The sequence below is a fragment of the Thunnus albacares genome, chromosome 8 (genome assembly GCF_914725855.1).
Source record: "Thunnus albacares chromosome 8, fThuAlb1.1, whole genome shotgun sequence".
Taxonomy (NCBI): Eukaryota; Metazoa; Chordata; class Actinopteri; order Scombriformes; family Scombridae; genus Thunnus; species Thunnus albacares.
In genome coordinates this window covers 16982744-16995640 of record NC_058113.1, presented here as the reverse complement: position 1 = coordinate 16995640, position 12897 = coordinate 16982744, and the positions used below count along the sequence as shown (strand labels likewise).

Below are 12897 nucleotides of genomic sequence, written 5' to 3'. Positions count from 1 at the left end.
GATATCTTCTACTATTTTGATTTTACATCCTTATTTCTGTGAGCAGATAAAATTACATGTCTCACTTTGTTCATTGCAAATGTATCAAGTATTCATTCTGTCTCGGTGGACATGGTGAAAGTATCTCACAGTTACATTATGTTTAAACAAAGTGATTCTCAAACTTGGGGACTCCCTAAAACCCCTTCAAGGACTCCTGGGGGTCCCTGGACCCCATTTTGAGAACCACTGCAGTAATTAATCTAATAGGAAATGTTGAGTTAAACTAACCTTGTATCTCTTTTTACAGCCTGGGACAGGACAGGCAAATGGCTTCTCGTCTCCTCCGTTCATGCACATGGAGCTGAGGATGGACTCAGAGCTGATGGCGCTCTCTGTGGTCCACGACTCATCACTGTCTGACTCCTCAAAGTCTACCTCCTCTTCATCACACTCACTACCTGTGGGAGGTTGAAAGACAGACAAATGGTAAATGACTCAGTCTCAGGGCATGACCACCAGGGATGCAATCCTACCCACCAGTCTCCAAGAAGCTCTGATTTACGCACATTTCATGACTAATCTTTGGCAAGGAGATCCTGTCCTTTGGGTTTTGAGGATGACAAGCGTGAACCTTTCTCAACATGTGTTTCGGGGCAGTGTTCCCATGAACTCCATTTTACGTATGTTATGGTGCCCAAGTTTTGGGAAAAACTGAAATATGCCAATCCTGGGAAAGAATTTATTCATTTTATTGAGGTCTTGGGGTCAATCAGCTGCTGCTGTGTCATCACTTAATTAAAGATGTTATGCCGGAAGAGTAGCTACAAAACCACAAGAGCTAAAACATGACAGAACATTAAAAAACTGCATACTTTACAAAACAAGGGCATGACATTAAAATATTCCAAGGAAGCAACAAAAAAAACTTATTATATAATGTACACAAATTAGCTGGACTATGAGAACAGACCCTGATTCCCCGTAGCTTGGATTTGAGCTGTGTTAGAAATATGTTTCCTCAAGCCCAGCATTCATTTGCAGTTCCTCATAGTAGCAAACATTAAGACATGTATTGACTTTCACATCAACAAAGAAATGCACAATATCTGTGAAATGTTACCTACAATTTAACAATGAAATATCACACAATTCGGTACAAGGATCAGTATCAGGAAGATGAAGAGCTGTTTACAGACAATACACAATAATATCATTTCATTTCAGTCAGTAAAATACATGGATTTTAAGCCCTTAGATCTGAAAATATAATGAGTAAAGGGGTGAAAATTTGCCAAATGCAACATTCATTTCAGCTGTTACAGCTAAGACCAGTGCTTTTTTCACCATCTACAGTGAATGAGCCACCTGTTTCATGCTATATAAGCTTTTTCAGTACATTCAGGACATTTTTATGTGATTCTTACTTGATCCCTGAAGAGGACAATCACTCTTTGCTTCTGCCTTCATACTTTAAGACAGTCAGGACACTAGATGAGCTGTCTGGGATTCATATTTCCTTCAGCAGTGTGGATGTTTGCTCTTATGGTGTCTTGGAAATGAACCCCCAGACTGGAAAGTCAGTCTCCTTACACTCTCAGAGTGACACCACTCTGTTGCTGACCTTTGCTGAGTGTGTATTCCACTGCCACGAAATGCGTGGTGAGTGTGTCGAGAATGGTTACCTGTGGGCGTGCTGCTACGGAAGGAAGAGGAAGGGGTGATGGGTGGGGTAACTGGAGGGGTGAGGTTTCCACTGGTATGGCGAGGCGGAGTGGAAACACTGCTGCGAGACAGATTGCCTGTCAGAGACAAAGACAATTTGGGCTGCACCTTCTTCTTCAGAGTCTCGTGCTCTCGCCGTGCAGCATCTGTCATGAACCTGCAGTGTGGGATATGAAGCTGGTCAGGATTTGAAAACTTTAAATGAAAAGCGGGGTCTGTCATAGATTTGACACATCACACTGTCTTGATGTTGCAAAAATTCTCCTATTGAAAATTTACTATTAAAAAACACATGCTTGGAAAAAAACCCAATCATTCCATTCCCATCAAAAAAACTTACACAAGGGTTTATGATGGATAGCAAAGTCTTTGGTAAATGCATATCATAAAAATTAAATGTTAACATAGACATTGTTAAAGCAGAAGTGGAATTAACAAATTAAGCGATAACCACATCAAGATGTGTTTATGAAGGCAGGGAGACAGCGGCAGACCTTCTTGTATACTGGCTTGTTGCATAAGGCTTTTAAAACTACTAGTCAAATCACCATATCAAAGACGACTGGGATGCACCCAGTGCAATAAAAAAAACCCAACTACCAAATACAGAGGCAATTCATCTAAGCAATCCACCAGATGACATCTGAAATCGCTGGTGGAGCCTCATACAAGCAAACACATTATAGGGCACAGTGGTTATACTCACTGATGTAGAGCACTTTTGTATAAATCTTTACAGGCCCAAAGACTAATAACGTTAATGCCATAATTATTTAAATGAATTTATGACATAGATTTAAATAAGAGCGAAATGTGCTGTTTTCTTGCTTTGATGATATGTTACAGTACATTTCTTTACCTGTTGATGTAGCTGAGGGCAACATATGTAGGCTGCTGCTGCTCCTGCTTCTCCAGCAGACGGGGGTCTGTGTCTGAGCAGATGAGGGAGACAAAGGAGTGGAAGAGTTAGACACATACTATGCGTATAAACAGTTGTACAATGCTCTACCATTAGAACAGAATAAAGACATTACTAAATATCGAGAACATCAGTGTGCTCAGTTTTCTTTTTCTAGCATTCTTTGTCCCAGATCCCATCTTTCTCCGACAAACCAGAAGTTAGTAATGCAGTGACAAAGACATGTCAGACCCTTGAGCTCCTTGAGGCACATTTGTGATTTGTGATATTGGGATATATAAATAAAAATTTGACATGATCCCTCACCAGCTTCCCACCCACAAACTCTACTCTTCTTGTTTTCAAAGAAACACCTGCACTGGTGTTGGCAGCTTTCCCAGGACCCCTCAGGCACAGAGGAAAGGAACGGTGGTGCTTCCTCAGGAGGGTTTATTCATTTTGATGGGAATTTTATTATTTAAATATTAAAACTGGGTTAGAGACAATGAAACACACTGATCAATACAAACTTTTCAGGTAGGTTTTCAGTAAACAGACACCAGTAATACTCCTTACTTTAAACTTGAGAAAAAATAATTAAAACCTCTTGCACTGGATTACGATATGCTTCAGTTGAAGATTGCCACTGTACCTTTAATTTTTGCTGAATTGATACAAATTTGTGCCTTATACTATCAGAGGCTACTTTAGCACCTTTATGTACCTTAATGGTAGATAAAACAGGTCCACATCTGGTTGTCAGTACAAAAATGGTATCGTTTCTTGTACTTCTATTTTTAAGTCTTGATGAAGAAGGCTGGACACATTATAATGACATTTTGCACTCTCCTACTTTAAAAACTTACATCAGTATGTCCCTGAGCAGTACACTTATCCCCCATCTGCTTCAGCTGAGCTGCTTGGTGGCAAACAGTAGCAGACTGTAGTAAAACTGGGTGAGTCCCAGGTATGAATGTTCATGAATGTGATGAGTTGTGCTGTGAAACAGCATGCATGCCAAATAGTTGAATAAAGGCTAATAAAAATTACTTGGTGAAAGTAATCAAAAAGGCAGGATATTGTGCAATATGCACTTCAATTAGTTCAAACATGATGTCATGCACCACTGTCTAGACTGAAGTCACTGTGGAGTAAAGGGCTGCTGGAGAACCTCCGCAATCTTCACACTGACACTGGTTACTGAACTTAAGTAAGGTTAAAGATGCAGTGTGTAGGATTTAGTGGCATCTAACAGTGAGGTTGCAGATTGCAACAAACTGAATCATTCCCCCTTCCAAGCATGCAGGAGAATCTACAGTGGCCGCGAAACTCACGGAAATGTGAAAGGCCCTCTCTAGAGCCAGTGTTTGGTTTGTCCGTTCTGGGCTACTGTAGATACATGGCCGTGTAACATGGTGGGCTCCATGGAAGAGGACCTGCTCCCTATGTAGATATAAAGGGCTCATTCTAAGGTAACGAAAACACAACAATTCTTATTTTCAGGTGATTATACACTAATTAAAACATACTTATGAATATTATATTCCATTTCTGCCAAGTCCGTTCTGCCATTAAATTCTACACACTGCACCTTTAAGTTGAATTCATTGCCTTTGCACTCTTTGCTGTATGATTAGGCTACTTCCCTGTTTGTAACACTGTTGTTTTTAAAATAATATATAAATAACAAGAAAGTAACACATTGCATTTTTGAAAAACTGCTCTGCAAACACCACATTTCTCATACATGACACATACTGTGTTTTTTCATGCTGCGCTCCAGACATTCATCTTGTTCAGTGGTGCTAAATGTACAACAATCGCCAATCCCCACACCCTGAGGTGAGGCGGGCCTGACTTCAAACGCTCTTCCCACTGCCATCCATGTGGGAGAAGAGAGATGCCCCATAAAACAACATTGTCTACCACTTACCAGCTGAGCCTCCCTGTCTGCCTCTGACAGAGCTGTGAAAGACGGCTACCCCCATGTGGTTAAAAATATTGCTAGTTTCCATCCACAAGCTCATTTATAGACAGCCATTACACCTAAGGCTGTTTGTGGCATTAGATTATAAATTATGCAACGACCAATAACTAAAGTGCAGCCAAAACAAAACCTGTATATTCGGTGAGCAGTGAACATGAGTCCACTCCTGGTTGATGCAATATAAAAACTACTAAGGCAATGACAAAACACATGGAAAAAGTGCATGCAACACCTTTGTGAGCTTGTAATAAAACCCTGAGTCATACACAATTATTACTTCCACAAGCGGTGTTGGGCTTTTACTCCTGTTGGTTTGTTTGTCTGGAACAAAAAAACCTAAAAATAGACTTGTTGGACAAAGACAATGTACCAACAACTAATTAGATTATGGTGTTGATCAAGATGAATATAGTGGAAACAGAAACTTGACTTCAAATCACCTAGTTATGTCTGCAGGGACATGACTAGGGTTGGTTATCAAACATCAATACTTTCTGAGCACCAAATGAAATTTGTCTGTACCATCGATTATCAATAACTGTCAAGTATTGAAAGTTGGCATAAAATACCTTGTCATAGTCATGTTTACTTATGTTTTGATGCTTTGATCAGAGATTTCTGAGCTAAATCAAGAAACAGCTCATTTTAAACTTTATTTTTGTTAAGTAAAGTTCTTGACTTGAGAAGTAAAAATGAAAATGAAATGGAAAGAAAAAAGATTTAGTAGAAAAACATGCTAATATTTTTGTAAAATAAGGTGTCCAAAAAAGTAGTAGTTTGCTTAGGTACTGGCACCAATATTGAAGAAATTCATATGGGTGTAATCAAGACATAAGTTACAAATTGGATATTTGAGGATATATTGTGTATTCTTACAATTCAGTCTGTTTCTGATCTGGTTATCACACAAAATGAGTCTCTCTAAGCTGTTTTTCATTCATTTAACTTCTCTTTGGGTGGAGCAAATCACTTTTTAACTGTTTGAAAGATACCAACGTGGTGTAGATTGAAAGTACAAACTCACACGTACACACATAACCATCCATAAAGGAAACACACAGCAGACTGCACTCTGTACACTACTGGCTTAATTCTGTCATGACGGAGGCGAAAGGTGATGTTGACCAGTTAAACTCAAAGCAAGCCACATTGAAGTGTACATGAGAAAGCACACATTTTAAAGGTCTAACAGTAATCTATGACAACAAACCAATGTCAGCCTTCCTTTAAGTAGACATGGGTTTGACAAGACACAGGGCATCATCCACTCAGTGCCTGAAGCCAAGCTGCTTGGTTGACGCTAAAAAAGTGGCAAAGTTTTATGACACTGGCAGGTAAGCTCTAAGAACAGCTCAAATCTCAGCGCCTAGAGACTCAGAAGGTTTCTCTTAAGGCCTCAATCGTAAGCAAGTGTTTCATTAACAGTGGATTTATCCCCTGTGAGAAGGATAGCACACCTCTCTCTATTCTCCAGCCAAAGTCATGGAAACAGAGTAGGAAAGACACGTTCATAGCGGCAATATTCCCCTGCCAAAAGCCGGAGGTAGTGCAGAGACTATTTTGAGTGCTGTGTGTTGGTATGTGTGTGCGTGAGTGCATAAGAAAATCCCTCCTAAGATCCCTAATGAGCCTCCAGGAGTGGAATGGCAGCCTGCTCATGGACCGCTTAAACAGCAGTGGATCAATCTGTTCCAACACACTGTAAATCACACACACCTCAGGTGGGGACTAGGGAGAAGGAGGCCTGCAGGGGCCGGTTCCCCGCAGCCTCCGCTATTCTTTTGGGGCCACCAGCAGTCAAGGATCAGGGTGAAGGCGCCCCAAGTAGAGATGGGAACCCCTCTAATCAAACTTCACAGGTGGTCTACCTTGGTGGCCAAATATCAGAAACCTTCTGGGGGAAAAAAAGGGTCTTTATTTACTGTCCCTTGTTTCAGAGGCAAACAGTCACTTCCTATACGCCTAGGTGATTGTTTACATACATGGTGCAAAGTCAGGTGTGGACAAGCAGAACAGATGTAGTGTAACACATCTAATATGTTCTGTATATAACAATGCTACTAATTTTCTGATTTTCAGTGATGTCTTAAGCACATATGAAGCAATGACTATCATTAGTGTCTATGTGTGAAACGTGTCCACGGGAGCTTATGCTGGCTGAGTGAGTGGCTGTAGTGTGCGAGTGTAACAGAGGACTATATTAGCCTCACAGTTTATAATGGAGGCATATGTTACACAAGCACAGAAAACATACATGATGCAATAACATGTTCTCATTAGGGCCCCTATGACGACCTGCAACAGGAAACCAAGGGACGATCACACAACAAACCTTCCTAAGGCAACGGGGGAAGTGACGCCTCCTGCCCTCTCATAACGCCCTCCACGACCCTCACACACACACACACACACACACACACACACACACACACACACACACACACACGCCCCAGACGCACAGCTCCCTCTCTCATTTCCACCATAGTCTGGCTCTCCCATCCACCCTCACGGCCAAATGCGCTGTGGGGTAGAGCAGAGTGGCGAGCATTATGGTGACATGTTTATGGTGGCTCTGAGCCGCAGGGGACATTACCAGGAGTGGTGGCACAGGTAATTCATTACGATGTGACCTCTAAGGAGGAAATGAAACGGAGTCAAGCTCCATGTGTAAGCTGTCTTTGCAGGTTGATAAAAAACAAAACAAAACATGATCCATCAAAAAATATGTGTAGTACAGGCAGCGATTTAAACATATACACATGCATTAATTCATACACATATCCACAAAGACATGTTTGTACAAACACACAGATAAACACATGGGAACATGTATTAAACACACACATTCATAGCTGCTCATTGTATACATATGGTGCTAAGGTTTCGGTGATTTTTAAACAAGTCTGCCATTCTTTTTAAGCTGACATTGGTGATATCCAATAGCCAATATTAGAATTTGTACAATACCAATACAGTATTTGGTTTATGTTTAAATTACAGGTACTCAGTGTGAATTTCTGGAAGGCTGGAAAAGCCCAGTGACACAAACAATTATTATTAGAAGTAGTTATATGATCAGATCTGTAAGTCAGGGCCACACTTATTCACAAATAGAATTGGACCAATAAAAAGGCAATAAATCAGCTAATTATATTGAAAGACAATAGCTTATTGCAGAAATATTGGTATCTGTGTTTATTTCGGCCGATAAATAACAGTACAGAAATGCCAAAGATATATTTGAGGTAATTTAGGAACAGCATCACTATCCAATAGTTTGTCCAGCAAAGAGCACTGGCAAGTTCATTAACTGTACAATGTAAATATTTTAGTCACAATACTTAAAAAAAATACATTTAAGTTATCTTTATTAAAAATGTTTTTGTAAAAAAAAAAAAAAAGACTATTTTTTAAAATTTCAAAAATCAAGTATCTAAAGGTGGGGGTGTTTAATACATTAGGCTTTTAAACGAAGATATAATATGTGAAACAATTCAAAAAGAAAAAATACTACTTTATATGTGCAGCTGTAGTAAGAGAGGAAACCTCAAACCAGCAGAATTGGAAATGACTGGAAAATATCTGATGATTAGCAACATCATCCTTTAAAGGACAGGTATGTAAGATTTAGTGGCATCTAGTGGTGAAGTTGTAGATTGCAACCAAATGAATACACTTCCCTTCCCTTCCCCCTCCAAACGTGCAGGAGAACCTACAGTAGCTGCGAAACTTGCGAAAAACGCAAAAAGTCCTCTCTAGAGCCAGTATTATTATTTTCATGGGATTATACACTGATTAAAACATACTCATGAATATTATATTCCATTTCTGCCAAGTCCGTTCCGCTAGATGCCACTAAATCTTACATACTGGTCCTATAAAGTAATAACTAAACTCTTAAAAGAACTTTTTTAAAAGAGGACAAAATTGGCACATTTGATCTGCATCAAACTACACCCCAATGATGTGTAATGTCAACATTGGTAGTACATTATTATCTCCTATGAGGAATGTTTTATCGAGTACAGCAGCCCCTCATCTCGCAGTCACTGCACAGGAACAGGAGCAGCGGTGTCGGGGGATGGGGAAATGTAATTAGGCCCACCAGGTGCACAGATCAGGGAACTAGTTACTGCTTTTCAAATTTATTACTTCCGCGCAGTTTTTGGGGGTGCATACCAAAATCTCCTAAATGAGCCTCCAGTGAGGATTGGCAACAAACAGACCCATTGTTACCGAGTCTGGACACTTCAGGCCATCGTTATTCCAGGCCCCGGTAGTACACACATGCACAGGTCTAAATAACACAGTCGCTATTTGCTTCTGGTCTATGGAGGCCTGGTCGCTCAGTGACAAAGTAAACATTTCATTGGCTTAGTGTGTGCAGTTTTTCATACCACACAAGAACACCAGACCATTGAGGAGATCTTTCAGTCTTAACAACACAACTTAGGCTCAGTGTTAAAATTTTCCTCTGGTTCCGCTGTTGTTTTCTGGGGCTCATTAGCATGTGCTCTCTTAAACTTTGCTGAATTTGTTGACAAAGGTCTAAGTGGACCACCCAACACTCATATCATCACCTTAAGTTGTCTGTCACGATGGTGGGATGTAAGAGGATGAAAAATAGCTGATTCATTATAGAATTTTTGAATCATAAATGTTAAGGGCTGGAAATTGATCTGTAACCGGATTTTATTTGATATCAGGTCCAGTCTTAGCTTTCAAAAAAACAAATAACTGTTACTACACATTGCTGTCTGCGTTAATGAGCCTTTTAAATGAAAGATGAAGCTGGTCATCATGAACTGCAACCAATAAAATCTTCTTCCAATACCCTCCTAAAAGTACAGTAATGTTTAATAATACAATATACCGTATTCAAGTATAAGAACTAACTGTGAAACACTACAATACACTGTGCTGTTAAATGTGACTGGGAATGAGCTTTGGTCTTATAGTGCAGGCCGGCTCCCTTTACCAACAGCAGAGCAGCGCCACCTCTTGTTCACAGACCTGACCAGCAGGCTGGCTGGGGAAAACAGGCACAAGAATGTTTGCTTGTTTTCCAGGCGCCTAATTATAAAGGAGAACGTGCTTTAAGCAGCAGGCCACCAGATGAGGAGGAAGACAGGCCAAATCAAGCACTCTGTCTGTAATTATGCTTCACAGGCACTTGGCACAACGCGCAAGATTTCGCACTTCTCAGAGTGGGCACAGGCCAGCGGACAAAGGAGGGGGGCAGCAAAGTTTTTCCACTCTCAGCCAACTAATTGCCTCATTATACCCCAATAAGTCATTTGGAAGCATTTTTTTCTACAGCTAACACCTCGGACACATGCACAGCACACAATCAGAGGGCAGAGGATATTAAAGCCAGTCAAGCAACAAACAAGAACAACAGAGACAGCTGGGCCTTGTCAGCTTCAATAATAAGTGTCTGAAATATTAGATTGGGTAACAGATGCAGGAACTAACTCAGTGTCAAACTGTGAGGAGGGGAATTCACTTTCTAGACTATAAGCTTAGTTAAAAGACATAAAAACTTCAAGCACTTGGAGCTAAACATCTCTGCAAGACTAAAGTTGTAGTTTCTGACTGACTTTTTGTTAAGCTTTATTAAATACAGGGATAAAACAATATAGTATGGAGGATTGAAACAGACAATACAATGATAATAAATATATATGTATCAATATGTATCAATATGTATATTGATTTTCTGTTTTAATTATGTGTCTATTTTATAACAAGTGATTCAAGGGAGCTAAATACATTGGCAATGTGGCACTAGACACACAAACACGAAGTTCTTATATAAACTCAATACTATTTAATTTTCATGTATCACTGAAGTAAATAAAAACATGATACATTATTTTCCAGATATAGCTAGAAATACTTTTCACTTTCACACAGAGGTGAATTATTAGATCAGCATAAACCTTTTACACACACCTGTTCACAGCTTCTCAGAAAGTTTTATGATAAAACAACTCAGACAAATTTTTATGTCCATCCATCATGACTGCCTAGTCATCACCCACTAGTAGTTAATGTTCTCGTTTAGCCTAACAAAAACTAGGGGTGGCACTGTTTGTGGTCAAGAGGACTGTTAGTGTCTTGGTTTAGCATATGAACTGGTGAAGTAAGACCAACTTTCATGTGGGATTTAATACCATATAAATACATTTAGATATAAATATAATACATTTTAATTATTTTAATGACCATGTTGCACCTGCACCATGTTGTCATATGAGAGTCACCAGTTACACCATTGAGCAACACAGTCTACAGTGACCTGCCCCAGAGGTATTTATTCCAACTAGTGACACATGTCTGTCTTTACAGGTTGTACTTTTTTTTCCAGATTTTCAGATGATCAGATATATTTTGGGATGGCCTACCAGTGAACAAGAACTTCTTTTTAAGTGTTGCAACAATTTTAAATTGTGCATTATAGAAGCAATTGTTTCAATGAAGTTATAAAATATTGGCACACGTATATAGTAGATTGGTGATCAACACTGATGACATCATAAGTCTGGCCTATAACACAAGAGTGCATATTTAATTGACACACCAAAAAGCCCACTGCTGCTGAACAACCCATGCTTGCAAACAATTAGGGATGAATCAATGTGTTTTTTAAAGCCAACACCAATATCTGATATTTTTCCATAACAGCTGTGAAACAGACACTGTGGATTTTGTAAGTCTTATGACAACTGCAGCTGTAACAAGTTTGTCAGACACGCCTGTAATAATGCAATTACATGTGTAACTGTTGTGTTGCAATTTCACACTTGTGTTGGGTAACATACTCTTACTTTCAAATGATTATAAAAATGCAAATTCAACAACTGGCTACTAAATCATTGCACGCATATAGTACACTGTTTATGCAGATACCACTATGTAACTATCAACATAATGGACAACACTACACACCCCCTACACAACCTTCTGGTCAGACAACAATGTCTTCAATCGGAGGTTCCTTCAGCTCCACTGCAATAAGAACCAACACAGGAGGTCATTCCTGCCCAACGCAACAGTTATCTACAGTGGTTCCCCTCTGTGCCGGGAGGGAGACTCCTCCACTGAGTGGCAATGCACAATGTACATTTTACATTTAATTTGCACATTAATAAAATTTGTACCTTAAAGTTCTATTCTTAAAAGAGTACTTTTATGCTACTTATTCTCTTGCTTATTCAGTATAGAACTTTTACCGGTGTTTTTGTAAGCTACATGGGTTTTTTGTCATCTATATGATAGCTGCTGTAACACTGACATTTCCCTTTGGGGATAAATAAAGTAGTCTATCTATCTATCTTTCCATCTACTACCAAAACAGGTATAATACAAATAGTCTGTTCTACCATTAAAAAGTTGCAATAGCTGAACAGGATAAACTACATCATGCAAGTAGAGTGTTTGGTTGCATCCAAGCAGTGTCAGATCCCTGGTGGAAACTAACACTTCTTAAGTGATAAATAAAACATAACATAACAGTTATTTGCTTTTAAAAGTGAATACTTGCTTCCAGTAAGTAGTATAATCTAACTAGTCTACAGTATGTTGTCAAGTGGATGGAAGCAAGCACATAATAATCAGTGTATCTTCACTGGCTCATGTTGACCACAAGTTAACTCGCGACGCTTCAGGGCAGCTCAGCGCGCGGGCCTCGCGCTGCAATAATGTTGCACGGGCGACCCGACGGGGCGTAAAGAAACAGTCTTCCTGTCGGGTGTTTCAGGGCTGGTGTTGCAGCGACCTAAACAGAGATACATCGTTTATACAGATCCACGGGTGTTGAACAGGAACTGCAGTGTCTACACAGAAACATGAACAGCCACCACACCTAGCAACAGGGTTGTCAGGACGCAGGAAGTAACTTGCTAGCTCGCTAACTTAGCCACTTCTGCTAGCTGCAAACCTCGGCCATTGCAGCCTGCGGCGCTCACTACTTGTCGGCTCTTACCGATGTGGTTATCCTCGATATGCACGATGAGCTCGGCCAGAGTGTCGAAGTGAAGTCCGCAGCCCCCGAACCTGCAAGCGTTGGAAAAGAAAGAAGCAGCGGCGATGCCTGTCATGGTCGCTGCTGCATTGGAAATGAGGGCAGGCGGCGGCAGCGGCAGCAGCAGCAGCGAGCAGCGGGGAAACAGCAGGCGGACAGCGGTGCGAACAGCTGGAGCGGCAGGGGCGGTGCGCGGTGACTTTTTCCGAGCTGCGTCAAAACAGCAGCTGGAGAGGCACGACGAGATCGGAAGTAAAGAGGCATCGCCTTCATACGAAAAGT

The 12897-nt window shown here is 40.4% G+C and overlaps 2 protein-coding genes across 3 annotated transcripts in view; one reads left to right on the top strand and one right to left on the bottom strand.

Moving 5' to 3' along the window:
• jazf1b (JAZF zinc finger 1b) overlaps positions 1-12793 on the bottom strand; it is a 16745-nt gene extending 3952 nt beyond the window's left edge. Inside the window, exons 1-4 of the mRNA XM_044359991.1 lie at positions 12577-12793; positions 2564-2636; positions 1665-1861; positions 271-440 (exon numbers count right to left, since the gene is read on the bottom strand). Coding sequence (XP_044215926.1) covers positions 271-440; positions 1665-1861; positions 2564-2636; positions 12577-12691 — 555 coding nt within the window. The 5' untranslated portion in view covers positions 12692-12793. The remainder of the gene's footprint in view (positions 1-270; positions 441-1664; positions 1862-2563; positions 2637-12576) is intronic.
• Positions 12788-12897, top strand: part of creb5b (cAMP responsive element binding protein 5b) — a 43297-nt gene continuing 43187 nt past the window's right edge. Inside the window, exon 1 of one of the 2 annotated variants that reach the window (XM_044359989.1) lies at positions 12788-12867. The gene's annotated coding sequence lies outside the window, so the exon portion shown is untranslated. The other variant, XM_044359988.1, reaches the window with a different exon arrangement.